The sequence below is a fragment of the Panthera uncia genome (genome assembly GCF_023721935.1).
Source record: "Panthera uncia isolate 11264 chromosome B2 unlocalized genomic scaffold, Puncia_PCG_1.0 HiC_scaffold_25, whole genome shotgun sequence".
In the NCBI taxonomy this organism is placed as follows: Eukaryota; Metazoa; Chordata; class Mammalia; order Carnivora; family Felidae; genus Panthera; species Panthera uncia.
Genome location: NW_026057581.1, coordinates 2662936 through 2683784, shown reverse-complemented (window position 1 = coordinate 2683784; position 20849 = coordinate 2662936). Strand labels below are relative to the sequence as shown.

Here is a 20849-nt window from a genome sequence, read left to right as displayed (position 1 = left end):
TTTGCACTCCTCACCTTGGTGTGCGACGTTCCGCCTTCACACCCTCCAACCCCCTTCCGACGGCGGTTTCCTTGCCTTCTTGCACGGCGGGGGGAGGGCGAGTGCTCCCTTTTAGAGCGCCGCCTGCTGCTTCCGCCCCCTTCCGCGGTCGCGGAGCTGGGGACCCAGGCAAAGCATCCCTGTGGCGCACAGTCCTTGGCCCCAGTCACGTCGGGGCTCAAATCGCAGAACCAAAGCAGCCGAGGCTTCGGTCCGACGCCGGCTTCCCCTCCAGGGAACAGTTTACAACTCTGCTCACCGCCTCCTTGGTTCCTCCAGCCGCAGGAATCCTTACCTTTCTTTGTGTCTCGTCACAGCCCAGCGCTTGGGAACCTCCGGTCTCGAATTCGCTTCAAAATGCTGATGGGCGGTGGGCGGTGGGCGAGTCAGAGAAGAAACGACCTCGACAAAACACTGCTAATGGTTTAAGGTGGTTGGTGGGAATTTGCGTGTATATTATGCAGTTCCTGTTACTTTTTCAAACGGCCATAACAAGGGTCTTAAACTTTTCACTTGGAAATAACTTCGATCTTAAAGAAAATCGGAAAGAATAAGACTAGAACAAAACCCACCTCTATACCTTTCATTGGGATTCACCTATTAACATTTTGTCCCGTTTCCTCCCTCTCTCTCCCTCCCTGCCTCTCTGATTCAGTCTCCATCTTCGGTCTATCTCCATTTCTTTCTTTCTTTATTTTTTTTTCAGAACCACAGAAGAGTAAATTGTATGTTTCATGGCCTTTTGCTTTTAAATACTTAAGTAGATATTTCCTAAAAGTAAGGATATTCTTTATGTATGACGACAGTATATGTATCCGTTCAGTGTATTTAACAATGATACTGTTTTTAAAATCTCTCACCTGTATTTCAATTTTGTCTACTGGCCCAGTAATGCCTTTTAGAGCATCCCCTCCCCCAGTACAGATTAGGTATCGTATCATTTGTCCAAAAACATGTTTTTTACTTCAATTCCAGTTAGTTAAGTTCAGTTGTCCATCTTTAATCTAAAACATCACCGCAGCCTCTCTTTGTAGTCATGATATTGACATTTTTTTAAGAATACAGTAGCTGCTCACTTTGTTGTTTGTTTTGTTGTTCTTTAAGAAAATTTCTTACATTTTTAAAATTTTTAATTTAAAAAATTTTTTTAATTAAATTTTTTCTTTTAATAAGTTTCTTAAATTTCTTTTTATATAAATTCTCGGTGGCGGGTCAGGTCATGATCTCAGGGTTCGTGATAGTGCGAAGCCTGCTTAGGCTATCTCCCTCTCTGATCCTCCCCCACTCGCTCTATCTCTCAAATAAATAGGCTTCAAAAACAATTTTTTTTAAAAGAGCTTTTCCTGAACCTGCTGGGTTTTGATAGCTTTTTTTTGCATACATACATATAAATTTTTATTGATATGAAATTCACATTACAATTCACCATTTAACCATTTCAAAATCTATAATTCAGTGCCTTTTAGTTCATTCACAAGGTTGTGTAATCATCACCACTATCAGGTTCTAGAACATTCCTTTTTTTTTTTTTTTTTTTTCCTCTTCTGTGATTTTTTTTTTTGTTTTGCCTTTTTTTTTTTTTTAATTTACATCCAAGTAAGTTAGCATATAGTACAACAATGATTTCAGGGGTAGTTGATTGCTTTATAAGTCAAAATAATCTTCATGCCAAAGTGGCCCATCTTGGGGGAGCCTGCCTGCCCTTGGCCCACCAAAGTTACCCCTCAGATTTAGCATGCATTAATAATTCTAACCTGAACCCATCTTTACTAAGGCGGTTGCAAAATGTTGGAACTTCAGCTCCAACACTGTCTGCACGTTCTGTGACAAGTCAGGGCACACACCTTTAAATGCAAAGGATCAAAGCTGTGCCTCCTCCTCCCCCCTGCCCTGGTCCCTTCGGCTCCCCTCACCTTACTTCTATTTTTCCATAGGATTTCCTCTTCATTTTCATTATTTAAGGTCCTTGTTGTTACAGGAATTTCTATTTTCTTGTTACAATGTAGAGACTCACTAAAGAGTGCTTTACTTACAAAATTTTCCTCATAAACACATTTTTGCAAATACCTTAATGACTTCCATTTTCCCCCCTGAATTTGTCCATGGGATCCTGATGCACTCACTTTTTTACTTTAATGCATTCCTTCCATTTTCTTCTACCATTTCACATGTAACTTCTTTGCATCTGTTTTGCCCATAAAATCCTACAAAGGGCGTCTTTGTGATTATTACAACATGCATTGCTTTAGCGAAGGACTCCCAAAACATTCCCACTAACTTGACCTAAATGTGATAAACCGTGCACAGGGCTGCATAAAGAAGTGAGGAGCAGGACACTGATGCCCAAGGAAAATGCAATATAGTCATTGGGCAGAAGTCAATGAAAATGTTTTTCTTTCAAGTGTAAAGAAAATAGAAAACTATAACCGGAGACAAGCATGTATTCTGAAAGATATAATGCTGATCCACTGGAAATGAAAGGTAAATTTGTCACCTCTTCCCAAGTAAGAAGGGTGAGGTTTGCATCTCTTTTGAAATGAGACGGGCGGCTTTTGCAAAAAGAAAAAAGAAAGAAAAGAAAGGAAAATACCCATTTGTAGAAATTAGGTAAAGGGTGAAAAAACATTGCAGGAGTTGTAAAGAACAAAAAAGGGATGCCTTTAATTCTACTTTTCCCCCCTTAAGGTGGGAAAGGAGGAACCCTAGCAGAGGATGGTTTCGATCCATCGACCTCTGGGTTATGGGCCCAGCACGCTCCCGCTGCGCCACTCTGCTAGTTGCGACAGCTGGCCACCTATTTCCTCCCTATGAACATGATCACGTATCGCATTTCCTTGTATAGGTAAATTGCGATTTGTTTCTAAAATACGATCCTACTCGGGAATAAAAACAATATTTTTTTGTGAATTTTATCATACATATAACGACACAATTCAATCTCAGAAACATCACGCTGGGCAAAAAATGCCACACAGGATGATGTACTATAGGATTCTACTTATGTGAAGTTCAAGAGCAAACGAAACTATCTGGTGACAGAAATCAGAAGAGGGATTAGCTTGTAGGATGCAGCACCGACGGGCAAGGTGGCAAGAGACAACCGTCTGGAGTAGGGAATGTTCTCAGCCTTGATGCGAATGGTGGTCACACGGGATGCACGCAAGATCTACGCATTTTACTGCATGTAAAATATACTTCAATAAACTGCTGAAAACACGGAAGGGACCACAGAGATGTAATAACCAAAAAGGAAGAGAGGGAGGGAGAGCAAGAGAAGAGAAAGGAAAAGAAAAGGAAAGAAGGAAGCAGGGAGGAAGGGAAAGTGGGAGAGAGCGAGCAAAGAAAAAGAAGTACTTTCTATGTCTACTTCAGAGAACTAAGGCAACAGTGGCCCCCAAAGCTTCCCAAAATAAGGTGTGGAGCCACGAAGAGCTCCCTGGGAGCAGGAGAAAATCCCCAACACTCTTTGGGGAAGCGCCTGAGCCAGGCCTCCAGCAGCCAGCACGCGGTCAGCGCAGAAGGTCGCTTTGGCGAACCCTGGCGGCCGCCTCACGCCCTCAAGCGCGGGCAAGATGGCGGCCGCCTCACGCCCTCAAGCGCGCGGGCAAGATGGCGGTCGCCTCACGCCCTCAAGCGCGCGGGCAAGATGGCGGCCGCCTCACACCCTCCCCCGTCCCCCAAGCTCGGGCAAGACCGCCCGCTTGAGGAAAAGCTGCTCCTATAGATTTGAGCGCATTCTCCTCAAGGAGGGAAAGGAAATTGACTTCTGAAGTGTTCCTTCCAGGGCTGCATTTCCTTCATATCAGTTCTAAGAGTGTATCAAGAAAGATCAAAACTAAAACATGGATATTAGTTTTCTGGAAGCACATTCTCAGACAGGTAGAAATCACGTCCTTTCACCCAGTTACAGAATTTTTCAAGACTTCTGTGTCCACACAACAGGCTTCGGTTTTCTCCACGTTGTCCGCAAGGTCACAGTTCCACCGGCACTAGGCAATCTAGAAGCTTCACGGTGGTTGCTCTGCTGGGGAGGTGGTCTTGTGTCCCTGTGAGGAAGAGCGGTGTCCACAAACAGGCTCTGGAAAGCTGCCCCTGAAGGCGGGGGCCTCTCTAAGACCTGGCCGACTGGTTCTGTGAGGAAGGCCAAACAAACACAATCTGTGTGGTGCTTTATGGTGGAGGCTGGAGAAAGTACTGAGGAGAGAAGGGGCCCCTCACACGGCCACCCTCCTCCTCATGCTCTCCTCTGTGACCCAGCCCAGTGTGATGTGACTAGAAAGCGTCCATCTGCCACAGGAGAATGCTCAGCAAAACTGAGCGGTCTGCCCGTCTCCGGCCACACCCGTAACGACAACATCAACGTGGGTCAAATGGCCTTCTCTCTCCTTAATAGGAAACGTATTTGTATTTTTTTTTGGAACAGTCTAGAAGGCTTTAAAATGAGAACCCGAAAATACAATATATATATATATATATATATACATACACATATATCTTGTCTTCTACACTCGGTGGACACACGTCTCACCCCAACCAGGGTAGTCTGCTTGAGCAGAAATCTCACTTAGATGGCAAAAGAAAAACAAAAAAGGAGAAATTACAACCACAGTGAAAATGTAGATTTCTCAAGAATAGGGCACAGGCTTGCACGTATGTGAGGAAAACACGGAGCCTCTGAAGATGCCAGAGGCTACCCTCCTGCGTTTGCTGTAGCATAAAACATGCAGAAATATATTTAAAAGATGTTAAAACATGTATATACAATAAATATGATGTAAAATAAACTAATCTTTACTTCAACACATCCTTTTCGAGTGCCTTCCATTGAACGGACCGTGCCCACCCACCCCCGGCCTCGTGGGGCTTTGTCTTGTCTTTCATTTTCCATGACCTTGACCTGTAGGATATGACGCACTGGTGTCGTGGGTGGAAAGGAAGTGGCCAGCGAAACCAGTGTGGCGAAACAGCTCTTAACGTGATGCCCACGATCCCTCCCTCCTGATGCCCACGCCCTTGTGCGATCTCTTCTATGGCAAAGGCGACAGGAGGTACGTGGTTACATGTATGCGATGACGGGATAAGTTACAAGACATAGTATCACCCATTTACTTGCTGGGACCTAATCCTGTCGCCTCCTCTGCTCACACACCCTACCTCCCGGTTGGCGCTCACTGCCAGCTACCGAGTTCGAACGCACATCCTTAACGGTGGTAGCAGGTGCCTTCGCCACCTCCCACATCTGGGGGACGGACTGGGCCCCCCCCCCCGTTTGATTCTTCCCTCACGTGACAGCCACAGCGGTCAAACCCAAACTTGTCTCTTTCTTAAAATCTCTCCCCTGTTCTCCGCTGTGTTTAGGACCCGGTCCACGCCGCGTGCCCATCTACCTGCCTGCTTCTCCCCGGCGGCACCGGAGGCCTCCAAAGTGATCCTCCCTGCAGGTGATCCCAACACACATCCACTGTGTCTCCCAGACCGGCCTGTGCACGTGCTCGGTCTTTGGCCCCACGACGCCCTTTTCTACTTGGTGCTCGGAACACCCGAAGGCAGAATGCGAGTCGAAGTGTTCAGCTACCGTGTCAAGGGCAGCAGACAAAATCCTATACGTTCCTCTTGCGCCCCCCCCCCCCCCCCACGTATGATGGCAATCTTGGGTCAGGGGATGCCCTTAAAAGTCGAGACAGCATGGATATTTAGAATCAGACATCCCTGCAGCGGAGTTCTGGCTCTGATGATCTGCTGAGAGAGAGGAGTGAGCACGGACTTTGAAGCCGTGAGGCTTTAAATCCCAAATCTAGCCCTTTACTAACTGGGTGCGCTCGGGCCCCATCTCTACTGCCGGGAGTTTAACAGTCATTCCTGTGTCAGAAGCTTATTTCAAAATTTTATTTGTGTGTCATCAACCGGTTTAAGATTCTTTTTCCCCTTGGGCCTCTTCCAAGGGATCTATAAGGCAGGAGATAGACGGAGCGCGGGCGTCATTCTCGCCTCCTTTCGTGGGTTCACTAGTGCTGAGGACTGTGTTCCTTCTTACTCCCCTTGGTTAGGGAACAGAGGTCTGCCGGGTATCTGCTCTTCTCCCTTGCTTCTCAGGTGCTAGAGGCTTCCTGCCCCTGCCTGTCCCCTCCGGGAGAGATGTGCGTGTGGAGCGGTGATTTCACCAGGTAGAAATTAAAAGAAAAAAAACCATGAAGTGTAGACTTCGGTTCCCTAACTTGGGCAGTTCTGGCTCACGCCGCAAGGATCGTGACCTTTCATGGGGAGAGAGAAGTCATCCCTTCACATCAAAACACTGCGGTGAATTCAGGAACCAACAGGCGCAGCCCTTAAGTGGGGCGGCGCGGCCCCCACCGTCGGCCAGGTCCCGGAGACCTTTTCAGGCGTGCTCTGGCTCTACCCACGTGGCACCGTCCCTACAGGCCATCCCTCCTCCAAACGCAGCTCAAAACAGGAAATGCGCGGAGCGATGAGTGCGCGTCTCCGCACGGACGCGCCAGAGAGCGCCCGGCCTGGAAGGAGACTGGCCCGGGGCTTTCCTTTTTCTGGGGTGAGGAGTGGCAGCTGGGATCAGAGGGACTGAGTCTTGACTTGCCAAGCTCTTAGGGGCTAAATGGGCAGAGAAACGGACGGGGAAGAGCCTGGAACACCGCTCCTGGGAAGAGACTGGAGAAGCTTGGGGTGGGGGGGGGGGGAAAGGAGTACAGCAAGAGAAGCCCATCTCGGTGCCCTTGAGGGTTGGTCAGTCAAGGAAAATTACGGCAGATTTCATCAAGTTCGATTCAAGTTCACATTATATCAAAAGCTCTTCCGGGACTCATCGAAGCACAAAGCAACGCCAAGTCAGGGTAGGCATTCCTAGGGCACCAGAGAAAGGGCACTGCTTCTTAGGGCCAAGTAGAAGCCGGCTAAGACTTAGCATCTGCCCCTCCCCCTAAGGATGCTGGGAGTGTGGGCTGTGCTCCCGGCCTTCCCCGCCGGCCCATCTGTTCCCAAGGAGAGAGCCCAAGGCAGGGTCCTGACTGCGCTCCCACCTGACACGGAGAGGAGTGGGCAAGAAGCGGAGTTTCTTCAACTCCAGAGGTTTGGTTCCACCCGGTTTCATTCCGCTGTTACCACGAGGTACTTGGTCCTCTGATTTCTTCTAGATGATGGATCAGGGTGAGTATGTGGAAGCTCCAGCCTTAGATCTGGGGTATGTGTGCTTTAGAGAATTGGAGGGCACCGAGCTCGTCACAATATGGAGGCCCAGACTAGGGGACGGGGGGGCACCGGCTACTTCTTGTGGGCGTGATGCCTTCGGGAATGCCCCTGTTCCCGACTCTTTGGGGTTTTTGATTTTGCTCCAATGGAAAATGAAGAGGCCGGTGGTCTGAAAGGTCCTCTCCCAACGGAACTCCGGGCAGGTGGAGAGGCCATCCCAAAGCCAAGGCCGCTGCTCCTGGTAAGGGGCCCGGGGACAGGGGTGCTCTGAGCAAAGGGGGCCATGCCGGGGCCCCCAAACATAGTCTTTCTTGCCGAGGTGTTGGTCCTCCCCAAGACCAAAGGCTTGCTCTGGCTGGCCAGGCCCCTGGTGTTCTGGCTCCGGCCTTTCCCAAAGGGCGTGAGGGCGGCGCCCGTGGTCCCACCTCGCAGTGCTGCGGTGCCGAACGCTCCAGAGTCGGAGCTCCTGTCCGGGTCGGTCACACTGACCCCGGACTCCCCGCAGTCCATAGGGGTCACCAATCCCCCGAAGGCAAAAGGCCGGGGGGCCGTGCTGCCGAACACGGAGCCGGCGGCCCCGCTCCGGCGGGTCTGGGCCGCAGCTCCAAAGCCGGCTGCGCCGGTTTGGCCAAAGGGAGACCCCGCCGGAGCGCTGCCCAAGTTTGGCGGGACGCCGGAGGGGGCGGAGGGGACGCGACAGGGGGAGGCGGAGGGCGTCAGACCCCCAGAGGCCGACCGCGCGGTCTTACCGAAGGCTGGCCCAGCCGGGGTCGGGGCGGGGGCTGCCGTTGCCCACGTCCCCGGACCGAAAGGACTAGTGACCCTCGGGCCCGGCGGGGCCGGGGGTGCCCCCTGCTCCTGCCCACCTGGAGCCCCAAGTGCCGGCTGGAGAGGGGCTCCGGGGGAGGGTGGGAAGGGGGGCCTCGAGCCCGCCCCCGAGGCCGCGGGGAGTGCGGAGCCCACGCCGGAGGCTCGGGCCGTTAATGCCGACCGGCTCCCGGCCGCGGGCGCGGAGGCTGGCGGAGGCGGGCCCCGCAGATCGGCAGAGCTCTTACGAGGGGGTATCTGCACAGCGCCGGAAAGAACCTGGCCGAAGATGGTGACCGTGTGGACGGCAGGGACGGGGGCACGCGGGTGTGGGGGGAAGATGAAGCTTGTGGCTTGGGAGAAGCAGGCCCTGAAGGCACAGGAGGCCCCGAGAAGGAACGCGCGGCAGGCAGGGGCGCGGTCAGCCTGGTCCACGGCACCGCTGAGACTCACCGCGCCGATGTCCACGGGGGGCGGGAAAGGAGAGTCTTGGCCAGCGCGGGACGGGGTGGCGGACACGACGACGGCGGTAGCCTTGAGCAGGCTGCGGAGGAGATGGGGGGGAGCGGGGGGAGCGGGGGGAGAGGTGTGCTCGGAAGAGGAAGGAGCTACCCCGGGCCCGGTTTGACGGGGTCCTCCGCGGCCAAAGATGGGCCTGAAGGTAGGGGCCAAGAGACCCGGGGGTGAAGGTGCCGAGGCGGTGGCCGAAATGCTGGAATGTAAGGAGTCTCCGTTGGGCGGGAGCCCCAAAGTGGGGTTTGGCGTGGGGTGGGCAGAAGCTGCCGCAGGGGGCGCAGATGCAGGGGGGAGGGGAGCCCGGCCGCCCAGAAAGGCCACCCTTTGCGCGGCGGGCGGTGCGGGGGTGAGGGCCGGCCGCTCCGGGGGCGCGGCGGTCCCGCCGGCCTGAGCCGCGGGGGGTGGCCTGGTGGCGTCCGAGGCTGGTGGCGGGGTGGAAGCAGGGGTCAGACGGAGCCAGGTGGCTGCGGACTCGGAGTCAGAAGAGGGGCGCGGAAGGGGCTCTGGCCGCGAGCAGCCGCGTGAGGGCAGCGGGCTGACTTCCTTCAGGGGCGAGAGCGCCGCAGGGACCGCCCGGCCGGGGGACGGTGGCGAGGCCGCCGGAGGCTCCCGCGTCTCTGCGAAGCTTCCCGACCGCGGATCCGCGTCCTGGGTTCGAGCTGTGCCTGCACCGGGCGGACCGGGAGACGCGGCAGGCTGAGCGGCGGAGCCCGGCTCGGGGACACAGCGTGTGGGGACCTCGGTCCCGTCCTCTCGGGCTGTACTGCTCCACCGGAGCCCGACTTCGTGCCCCGAGGCCTGGTCCTCGTCAGGGTCCGCATCGCCGAGCCCGGGAGGTGGACTCGGGGTCCCAGGGCTGCGCGGCGGCCGCGGAGGCCCCTGACCCTGCGGCTCAGAGCCGCCGGACGCCGCCGGGGACCTGGCCGGTGGCGGTGGCCCTGGAGACGGAGACCGGCGACCCTTTCCTTTCTTTCTCACCGGCCATTCTGGGGGCTGCAGGGCCGCACCGGGCGCCCTTCGCTTCCCGGGCGCGCCGAGCGGTCTGGACGAGCTGTAAGAGCTGCTGATGGCGTTTCTCGGGGAGCGCGGGGGGCTCCCCGAGTGCGCGCGGGCCTCGGGGCTCCGGGAGGGGCAGCCGGGGCCCCCGCTCGCGCTGCGGTCCGGGCCCAGGGAGTCCGGGCTTCTCCTCAGCGGCCCCGGCCGGGGCTCGAAAGACGCGAGGACCCCGTTTCTCAGCAGGGGCCGAAATGCCGACGGCCTGGGGTCCGGGCTCCGCCTGGCGGCCTGCAGGCCCCCGGGACGCGGCGGGTCTTCCCAGCCCGCCCTCCCCTTCGTGCACCCCCGGAGCGCCCGCAGCACCGTCTCCTTTGCGCAGGGGTCCGGGGGCTTCTCGGAGGACGGGGGCCCAGCGGAGCGGATCGCGAGCGCGGGCCAGGGCTCGGGGGGCGCGATCCTCACGGTGACCGGGCTCCGCCGCGCCCGCGGGTGCCGGAGGGACCAGACGCTGCGCCTGAAGTAGCTGTCCCACCAGTCCGACGGCAGCGGCCCCACGATGGCGTTGCGGGGCCTCTTCATGGGGAAGCGCCTCCAGGCCTCGTCGACGCGGCCCGCGGGGTCCCGGCCGGGCGGCCTCCGGGGGGGCCGGTGCCGCGGCGCGGGGTGGGCGCGGTGGACGCGCTGCACCTGCTCGGTGGCGTGCGCGCGCGCCCGGGCCGGGGACGACGGCGGGGACCCCGGCCTGCCCAGGTAGCCGCCCATGCGGAGCGACGCGGCGGCCGGGCCACCGGGCGGGTTTCGGTTCCCGAGGTCGGAGTCGGCGTTCGCCGCGTTCCCCCGACGGTTGGGACCCTGGCGCGAGGAAAGGGCGAGGCTCTCCGGGCGCTCGCCCGCCCCCCACCCCCCGCCCGCAGGCCCGGCGCCCGGAGGGAAGGGAGGAGGGGACCCCGGGCCGGGCGCCCCGCCGGGGACGGTGCGGCCCGAGCGCACCGAGGCTCGAGCAGCCAGAGTCCAGGGGGCGCGGGATCGGGGTGCGCGGGGACCGCCCTGGAGGCCGCGCTGGCGATCCGCGAGGCGGTTCCCACCTTCCCCTTTCCCGCCGCCCTCACCCTCTAGCCGCCAGTGACCAGCCACCTACCGGGCCCGTCCGACGTCTCCCCGCCGCCGAATCCGAATCCCGGTCGCCCTCTAGGCGTCGGGGGGGGGGGGGGGGAAGGCAGGAGGGGATGGAGAGGGACCCAGCGCCTGGAGGGCTCAGGGCGTGGCCGCGAGTCCGGGGCGCAGCCTTCTGTCCCCGCAAGAGCGGGTCGGGACGCGAGACAGTAGTGACAGGTTGGAGGGAACGCTCTCCTCCCGGGTGCCCAACGGTATCCCTTCCCGAGCCCTTCGTGACTGTCTGTGGATGAATCTACCCCTGAAGTCTCCCCTGCCCACGACCTCAGTGCCCCCGGGAAAGAATTCTCCACCTTGCCTTAAGTTAAAAGTACAAGGTTCTGAACAGAAGACTCCTGGACAAGGGAAGGGGAAGGGGTCCTGTGCCACGGAGTCAAGGCCGGGCTGCTCTCGGCCCCTGTGCTGGGCGCCCAGAGTCCTGGAGGGTTCCAGATCAGCACTTTTATAAGGGTTTATGCGCTGCCGACCTCTCTAGGCTCCATCCGGAACCAGATGCCAGAGGCTCCTTTTCACAGACGGAGAGACCAGAGTCAGCCCCAGGCTCCCGACCCCAGCGTTCAAGTGAGCCACGGTTACTTCTCGAAGTTCCCAGCTCATGGCCCCAGGAGGCAGAGGGGACGGTGGGGAGAGCCCCCAGCAGGAGGTCAGCCTCGGAGGAGTGGAGTCGGGGAGGGACCGGACTGAGAGGACCTTGAGACTGGGCTCTGGGTCTGGGTTCAGGGGGCAGGCAGGGCAAGTGATGAGACTCTGGAGGGCCGACAACAGACCGCAGATCCCTGGGCCTAGGACGGGGTGGGTCTGTGCGAGGACTCTTTACGAGAAAGTAAACATAGGAATAACCTGAATGCCCCAAAACGGGACTTAGTTAAATAAATTATGGTACAGCTATAAAATAGAACAACAACGTTAAGTCAGACCTTTATGTATCCACGTGTAACTATGTCCATGATACATAAGGTTCTTTTAATCTCATATAATTTTAAATACTAGGCTTTCTGGGTGTGAAAGTGTGGCTATAGATTTTTAATGTTTATTTATTTTGAGAGAGAGAGAGAGAGAGAGCTTGAGTGGAGGAGGGACAGAGAGAGGGAGACACGGAACCCAAAGCAGGCTCCAGGCTCTGAGCTGTCAGCAGAGAGCCCGACCTGGGGCTCAAACCCACCAACTGGTGAGATCATGACCTGAGCCGAACGCTAAGGGACTGAGCCACCCGGTAGATTTTTAGATGAAGATGTGCTCAGAGAGGAAGGGAGGATATTGACCAAACTAGTAACATAATGGTTATCTCTGGGGTGGTAATAGAGTGGCTTTGGAAGGAATTCTTTTTGGTTTTCCTGCCCTGTTTCAAATTTTCAACAAGATTACATCTCATAAAAAATCAAACGATTTCCATTTTCAAAGAGAAAGGCTAAAAAGGAAAAAAAAAAGTTGCAAAGAAGATGTATTTGAACTCAGTGTCTGGGGCCAGGAGATGAGCAGGGCGCCATTGGAAGAGTCAGGAATCCAGTCAAAGGGAGGTGGACTATGATCCTTGACAACAGCCTGGCTGAGGCACAGGGAGAAGGAGAATAGAAGAGTACTTGGAACATTCCTGTGTGCACGATGGCGTGACAGTATAACTGAGTTAGAGGTCCCTGCCAGGTAAGGAGACAGAAAGCGTCACAACTCTTGGTGCTGAAAGAATAAATGGGTCAACTGGATTTCATTAAAATTAAAAAAAAAACCCAAAACACCTTCTGCTCTGCACAATACTGTTAAGGGAATGAAAAGACAAGCCACAGACTGAGAGAAAATATTTGCCAAACATATCTGCCGGAAGACTCGTCTCTAAAATATACCTAGAACTGTTAGAACTTGCAATGAGTGTTTCAAAACCCAGTTTCAAAAGGGACAAAGGACCTGAACAGAGAACTCCCCGTGGAAGGCGTACAGATGGCCGACAGACGTAGCAAGAAGTGCTTGGCATTGGACGTCATTAGGGAATCGCAAATTCAAGCATCAGTGAGATACCAAGGCACACGTATCAGAATGGCTAAAATCCAGGACACTGGCAACACCAAAAGTTGGTGGGGATGTGGGTCGACGGGAAGTCTCACTTATTGCTGGTGGAAATGCAAACCGGGGAATACTTGCCACTTTGCAAGACACGTGGGAAGTTTCTTACAAGAGAAAACATGGTCTTACCGTGCCATCCAGCAACCACACTGCTAGGTATTTACCTAAAGGAGCTGAAAAGTTTTGTCCATGCAAAAACCTGCACATGAATGTTGGTAGAAGCTTTATCTGTAGTTGTCAGGAATTGGAAGCAACCAAAGAGCACTTCGCTAGAGGAATAAACCGTGGCACATTCCTACAGTGGAATATTATTCAGCACCAGACGGAAATGAACTATCAAGTCACGAAAAAGACACAGAGGAAACTTAAGGCTGTATTGCTCCGCAAACAAAACCAGTCTGAGAAGGCCACGTGCTGTTTGATTCCCGCTCTATTACATTCTGGAAAACACAAACCTATAGAGAGTAAAAAGATCGGTGGTTTCGAGAAGTGGGGAAATCGGTGGGGCACAGGGGACTTAATTCTGCGTGAAACCACATCGGTGGTCACAAGATGTTGTGTATTTGGCAAAACCCATAGAATGTAGGACAAAAGAGTGAACCCGAATGTAAACTATGTGCTTTAGTTAATAATAATGTGCCAATATTGATTCACCAGTAGTAACCAATGTACCACACCAAGAAGATGTGGATGGGAGGGGAATCGGGAGTGGAAGGAGGGGGAGGAGAGAGTGTAAGAAAACTTTCTGTACTTTCTCTTCCATTTTTCTGCAAACCTAAAACTGTTCTTAAAGATATAAAGTCTGCCGATTTTAAAAATTAAAATGGGGGCGCCTGGGGGGGCTCAGTCGGTTTAGCCTCCAACACTTGACTTCAGCTCAGGTCTGATCTCACGGTTCATGGGTTCGTGAGTTCGAGCCCTGTGTGGGGCTCTTCGCTGGCTGACGGTGTGGAGCCTGCTTGGGTCTCTCTCTCTCTCTCTCTCTCTCTCTCTCTCTCTCTCGCTGCCCCTCCCTGCTTGTGCTCTCTTTCTGTCAAAAATAAATAAATCATTTATTTAAAAAATGAAATTTGCAATGTCTTGGCGCTTGGACTCCATGCCTCAGTCCCCTTAAAACCGCCTTATGATTTACTTAACACAATAGGTAAATCACAGGTGCGTCGCTATTTTGATGTTTAAGCAAGTAATGCAGGCATTCAGCACATTGTCAGTTACGCGGGAAATTAGGGCAATTGTAGACAGTTCTCGTCGGCGAAATTGACAAGCCAAAGTTTAGCGCAGCTCACTTTACCTGTCTGCCCTTGTGCCGGATCCCCTTCCCCGGGATCTGGGGCCAGGGCCTTGGGGTGAACTGAAATTCGTTCCGGGAGAGAGAGACGGGAGGGGTGCGGCCTAGGAAGATGGGGTGGTGGGTCAGGGCAGCTTCCAGAGTGAGGGTGATAGAGACCAAGGCAGACCTGGGGAGAGGGAGGGTGCAGGGGGCCGGGATGGGTGGGGGGGGGGGGAGGGGCAGGCCCTGCGGGCAGAGTTGCTGGAGAGTAAGGCAGGTTGGGGCAGAAAGCACCGTGGGGCCGGCGCGGCGGCGGCTCAGGCTCTGACCTCTGAGGGAAAGATTCTTCTAAAAGGAGTGCCAGTTTCTGTATAGAGAATGATGCTACTTATATTAAAAAAAAAAAAAACGTTTATATGTGTTTCTGGGGGGCGGGGTGGTGCCCATTCGTGGACTCAGGCCGTGAGAACGTGGTGGCTTCAGTTCCTGTCTCCCGGGACTGTATTGCCAGGAAGCCAGGGTGCCGGACCGGAAAGGAAGCCTCGTGACCCAGGCTGCAGCCGAGGGGGACGCGCGTGCGACAGGTGTGGGAGATGGAGGGAGGACAGGCCGGAGGAGGGTGCCCAGGTCCCTCAGGAGACGTTGGGGGCCCGCGGGGTCGTGCTCCCTGAGGCTCTAGGATGGGGCTGGTTTGGGGGGTGCGGGAAACACCCCCAGGGGCTGGAAGAGGCAGGTGCTCCCGGAACCTACTGCGGGAGTGAGTGTGCGCCGCACGGCAGCGGGGAACCCGCGGACCGAGAAGTCCCCGTTCCCGCCCCCAGGCTTCCAGCCCCTCGGGGTCCCACTGGCGCCGCCGAAGGAGTCGAGGACGCTTTGCTGCCCCGGCTCCGCCTGACGAGCAGGCGAGGACGCGCTGACACCACTTGCGTAAAGGTTGGAAGCGGGCACACCACGTGTCTGGCCACGCCTAGATTTGTGGCGCGTCTATAAACAACCGCAAAAGAATGGTGAACACACACCAGCAACGCCTCTGGGTGGAAAGGTGGCATCGAGGAGGAGCGATCTGAGGCTTTAAAGCCCCAGGCAGGCTCTGATTTCTCAAGCTGTATTGTGCAAATCGATGTATTCGTTTTACTTTATATATTGCATTTGGAGGCTTTGTTTTGTAAGTTTAAATCCAGGTTAGTTAACACATCATGTAATAATGATTTCAGAAGCAGAATTTAGTGATTCGTCACTTACATACAACAGCCAGTGCCCACCCCAACAAGTGCCCCCCTCGATGCCCATCACCCATCTAGCGCCTTCCCCCCCCCCCCACCTCCCAGCAACCCTCAGTTTGTTCTCTGTATTTATGAGTCTCTTACGGTCTGCCTCCCTCTCTGCTTTTATCGTATTTTTCCTTCCCTTCCCCCATGTTCATCCGTTGTGTTGCTCAAATTCCACACATGAGTGAAATCGTATGCTAATTGTCTTTCTCTGGCTGACTTATTTCTATATATTGCATTTTTGGATGGGTATGTGATTTTATGCAGTCTACTTTTCACACTGGAATATAGTGTATCCGGGTCAATCTTATGCGGTTGAAAGCAATTAAGGTACAGTAAAAAAAATTTTTTTTTTTAATCTTAAATCATCTTGTATGTACCCACTAACAGAGGGACTAGGGATTCTATTAAAGTTTGGGGCTTTAGCTCCTTGGACAGAACACGGCGTTTCAGATCGCTTTCTAAGAAAACTTCAGAGATATGAACCCACGCTGAACGTTTTGCTCTCACGGCAGCGTCCGAAAGGGGGAAAAACTTCTCTGGGAAGCTGCAGGAAGGCCCGCGTGAAAGCCGCGTGGCGGTTCCGTCTGTCAGCCGGCTGAAGCTCGGAAGCGGCTCATCTCCCCGGCGGAGCCCCGCAGCCCCGGGGAACCCAACAGGAGGTTCCAGGCATCGTGGGCGTTGACGACAGCACGCGGGCCCAGGTGGTGGCGGTGCGATTGGAAGTAACGAGTCCACGCGACGTGCCGGCGGCGGGGGGCGCGGCCTCTGGGAGAGCGAGCCGAGCAGGGCGCGCCCGGCAGAGGGCGCTCGCGGAGGGCGGCGGGGGCAGAGGGGCGGGGCCTTCGCTTGAAGCGGCGCCGCGGTGCCGGCCTCCCGGCGCCGCGTGGGGAGCCTCGGCCTGCGATCGCGGGCCCCGGAAGCTTCCTTCGGTGAGGATCCCGCGAAGCCTCCCGCTCTGAGAACGTGAGGGAGGTTCGCAGACTCCTGCAGGCGTTTCTTGTTCTCACTTAGCGCCCGCTTCGCGGGGACAGAAGGGCCCTGCGTTGCTTCAGCGCCTTTCCGGTCGTCTTCTCGAAACCCCTCATGTTTTCCCCACCGGAAGGCCCAGCGCCGTCTCTTTGGTCACCAAACACCGACTCTTTGTCTTTTTGTTTTCTCTTCATCCCCCCGCTCCCTTCCCTTATGTCTCTTTTCCTCGTCTGCTCCTTCTGTCCCCGAGCGGCGCTCGGCAGGACGGATCCAGGAGGCGGACTGCCTGGCCTCGGTTCAGTCCCCGCGGCATCTTCGCCGGGTGGCCCTGGGCGAGACTCTCTGCCTGTCCTCGTCTGTAAAGTAGGAGCGGTCCCCTTTCGGCCCTCGGAGGATTTTGTGAGAATAAACTAAAGTGAGTCTCTGTGAAGCCTTAGGACGCGGCTTTATACGTAGTAAGCGCTGAACAAGTGTTTATCGAATACTTAAGTCGTCTTCTCTTACCTTTATGGTAAACTTCCTGCGTTCAAGGCCATCTCAGCGTCTTTTTCCACTTTCACGTTACTTAAAAGGTTCAATTCCCAGGAGGCGGTTAAGCATCTGACTCTGGATCTCGGCTCTTGGCCTCACTGTGTGAGTTGGGGCCCCGCGCTGCGCTGGGCGTGGAGACTGCTTAAAATAAAAACAAAAGACAAAATATCCGAGTCTCAATCCCCTTTGCTGGGTAACCTCTTGTCTTCTGTTATAACTTCTCTTGCTTTTTTTTTTTTTTCCTGCCTTATATTTTATTCATCGTTATTACAGTCCCTTTCTTTCGCATTTAAGGGGCTTTGCATACGTTCCAGACATTCTACATATTTTCTTTATGCTTTTTGCAACCAGTTATGTACCAAGCTTTTCTCCTTTTTCCTGGGACTCACTCTCTATCGTTCTGCAAGTGGATCTTGATTTTCTCTGATTTCACCAGTGGACGTGCGTAGCTTTTATTCCTGTTTCTCCCAGGAGCCTTTCAAAATTTCTTTACCTACAGCTCTTCAAAGGCTAGCATTCTCCTTTCATCTCATGTTGTAGCCCCGCGGAGCATCGTCACTCTCGTTACCATAGCAACTGTCTCTTGTCTTCCACTTTGCTGCCGCTGGTTTACACATTTCATTTTTATTTTCTCTTTCTTCATTCTTAGTCCTCTTTCCACGGATCCCCTTAATCTCTTCTTTCCCTTCTTTATTTTTGCTCATTTTCTTATTAAATGTGTTCTCTTGTTTTTTTTCCCATTATTTTTTAATCCTTGTATGTCAATCAAGATTTCCAGTATTGTTTTAATTATGCCTTTAATTATTCTTTTAGCTTTTAATATCTGTACGTATATAGTTGTCTAGAAACCCAGGCATTCTTTTTTTTTTTTTATCCATTATCTTTGCGCCTTGCCTGTTTGCGTAATTTTTTCTTTGTTCCTGGGGCTTCTCTTTAGCGTTTTAGGCCTTTTCTTGATGCAAACCTCGTGCTGGTTTACAAACCTCCGCTTTCACATTGTTGTGTTCGCTGTATTTTCTTCTTCCTCGGTTTGTCTTTGTAGGATTGGTCAGGGTTCACCAGAGAGACGGAACAAAGGGCATCTGGAGAGGGTGAGACAGAGAGAGAAATTTTAAGGAACTGGCTCACGCCTCGGTGGGGACTGACAAGTCCCAGCTCTGCAGGGGGAGCCGCTGGGCTGGAGCCGCAGGGAAGAGTTGTCACAGTTCCAGCCCAAAGGCAGTCTGGGGCCGAATTTTGTTACTGGTTGGACGATCCCCACCACATTCTGTAGGGAGGGTACCCCGATTTGCCCCAAATCCACTGACTTAAATATTAGTCTCATCTAAAAAATACCTTCAAGTAATATCCAGACTGGTGCTTGACCAAATAAATACCTGGCCACAGGTCGCTTAGACAAGTCAACACCTCAGATTGACCGCCCCCCCTCCCCTTCCAAGCTCTCTCCCTGTGAACGTTCCCCTTCAGTCTCCTCCTTCTCGGGACTCAGGACCCGTCCTCCGCTTGTCCCCTCTGCCCTCGCTTTCTCCAGAGCAGCTTTGCATAGTGTGCCTTTCTAAACGCTTTCAACAGACGCCACCCAGAATGGCACCCCAACCGGAGGGGGCGCTTGCAAAACCAAGGCGGCTGAGCCATTCCCTCCGACAGCCACCAAGCAGGTCGCGACACAAAACGACAGACGAACTCGAAGCACGCTGTCTGCATTGCACACACCCCCTCCCCTTCCCTCCGACAAGCCACACCACGACCACAGCCTGCCGTCTCCACGGTCATGGAACTGGACGGTGGGCGGGCACGGCGCCCGTTCCTGTGAGTTTTCTCGTTCGGCTCAGAGTTCCAGAACAGTTGCTTCTGTTCCTTGTGGCCGGCTTATTGGTTGCTCCCGTGGAGGGAGTGATTCTGGGAGCCCCTACTCTGGCACTTTCTTGACGTCCTGTGTGTTCACCGGTCAAGGACGTTTCTTGCAGGTACGTTATAATTGGCTCTTGCTTTCTTTTTTTTTTTTATCCTGCCTGACAACATGCAGCTTTTAATTGTTATGTTTATGTTGAGAGAGAGAAAGAGAAAGACAGCACGAGTGGGGGAGGGGCGGAGAGAAAGGAGGTTCCAGGCAGGCTCCCCGCTGTGAGCCCAGTGCCCAGAGTGGGGCTCAAACTCACTAAACCATGAGATCATGACCTGAGTGGAGATCAAGTGTCGGATGCTTAACCGACTGAGCCACCCAAGCGCCCCAATAGCCTAATTAATTTTAAGCAAGAATGTGATGCCATCAGACAGAATGTAATTATTTTCCACATACTAAATATGTTGAGGGGCGCCTGGGTGTCTCAGTCGGTTAAGCATGGACTTTGGCTCAGGTCATGATCTCACGGTCCGTGAGTTCAACCCCGCATCGGGCTCTGTGCTGACAGCTCAGAGCCTGGAGCCTGTTTCAGATTCTGTGCCTCCCTCTCTCTCTGACCCTCCCCCATTCATGCTGTGTCTCTCCCTGTCTCAAAAATAAATAAAAATGTTAAAAAAATTAAAATAAATATGTTGAATGGCAAAGTCAAGCAAGAAAATCGAACTAATTGTAAATGCACCACAGAACACCAGAAAAGAGATTTTCAAGTCATGAGTTAAAAAATAAGTTTGGGGGATGCCTGGGTGGCTCAGTCGGTTAAGCCTTCGGCTCGGGTCATGATCTCATGATTTACCGGTTCGAGCCCCGAGTCGGGCTACGTGCTGACAGCTCGGAGCCTGGAGCTTGCTTCGGATTCTGTGTCTCCCTCTCTCTCTGCCCCTACCCCCTCATGCTCTGTCTCTCTCTCTTTCAAAAATAAACATCAAAAAAAAAAAAACTTAAAAAAAAGTTTGGAAGAACGAGCCAGGAAAGGAGGGCTATAGTGCTTATTTGTAGGACATAGAATCAGTATGACATTTCTTCCCCCTATGAAGGGGGAGTTGTAAAAAAAGATTTAAATGATGCCACTTTCAGCTCTAAACTCAATTAATGCTCCTGCCTGAGAGAGGAGAAACAAATTTGGAGTGTAAAATCGTGAGTAGCGTTTGGCAAATGTGTATGCGGTCAGTAGTTCTGGAATTCGGGAGGAAGGTCTTGGCCAGAAACCATCACTCGGATAACAATGAGTCGTTGCAAGTTCCTACATGTTACAGGATTGTCCAAACTCCTTAAGACTCTCCGCGTGTAATTTCTTTTGCTTTAGATGTTGAAGATACATATTTTTGAAGATTTCATTTTTGAGGAATCTCTACATCCTGCGTGGGGCTTGAACCCACAACCCCAAGATCGAGTCCTACGCTCCACCGACTGAGCCCGCGTGCTGGGCATTGAGGATGGTTAAGTTGAGGTTGAAATTGTGGGAGTGAATGGGATTGCTAGGAAAGAGCACGGAGTGAGGGCAGAACCCACGAGAAACGCGGAGGTGCAGGGATCGGAAAACAGGGCTGCGGTGGGGGGGGGGGAAGGTCAGAAAAGGAAGCTGAATGAGAAATGGGACAGCAGAAGACGAGGAGTAGCAAGGATGTGGGAGCGGTGGGTGGTGACCAGCCGTTCAGTCTTCTGCCAAGAGTTTTACATATACCTTGTGAAGAAAAGGAGAGGTCTACAATTTCTAGGTCAGTGTCAGGAGAAGGGCTGTTTGTTAATTACATGACAGAGACTTTGTCGTTTCTGTTGGGTGGCTGGAAAGCGAATTTGTCTGGTACCTTAATGAATACAGCTGATCCCTTTGCTCACCTCCGTGGGACCCTCACGGCATCCGTAAACGTGAGAAATGTGTTCTCTAAGCAAAGGAAATTTGTCGTAACAAGCAAAATTAGCATTTTAACCGCAGAAACTACTCAGGAGTTTTAACTGTATGGTCTAAATATGTTTTATGATTCGTAACGCAGCAGCGTGCGGTAATTATTCTGAAAAGTGAATTCTATACATGTACTACCATTTTTTTAAGTTTTTAAAAAATGTTTATTTGAGAGAGAGAGAGAGAGAGAGAGAGAGAGTGGGGGAGGGGCAGAGACAG

At 53.4% G+C, this 20849-nt stretch overlaps 2 protein-coding genes and 1 non-coding gene across 3 annotated transcripts in view; 1 reads left to right on the top strand and 2 right to left on the bottom strand.

The window, feature by feature from the left end:
• The window catches only part of LOC125939373 (uncharacterized), a 561003-nt gene that overhangs the window by 114083 nt on the left and 426071 nt on the right, over positions 1-20849 (top strand). The window lies entirely within an intron of this gene.
• TRNAM-CAU (transfer RNA methionine (anticodon CAU)) lies at positions 2743-2814 on the bottom strand. The gene has a single exon. It is a non-coding gene; the product is annotated as a tRNA-Met (tRNA).
• On the bottom strand, positions 5912-10399 carry POM121L2 (POM121 transmembrane nucleoporin like 2). The gene is made up of 2 exons (XM_049654694.1): positions 7071-10399; positions 5912-6894 (listed from the first exon to the last, which is right to left on the bottom strand). Exon 1 carries the CDS (start codon positions 10318-10320, stop codon positions 7312-7314), a length of 3009 nt encoding a protein of 1002 aa, XP_049510651.1. The 5' UTR covers positions 10321-10399; the 3' UTR covers positions 5912-6894; positions 7071-7311.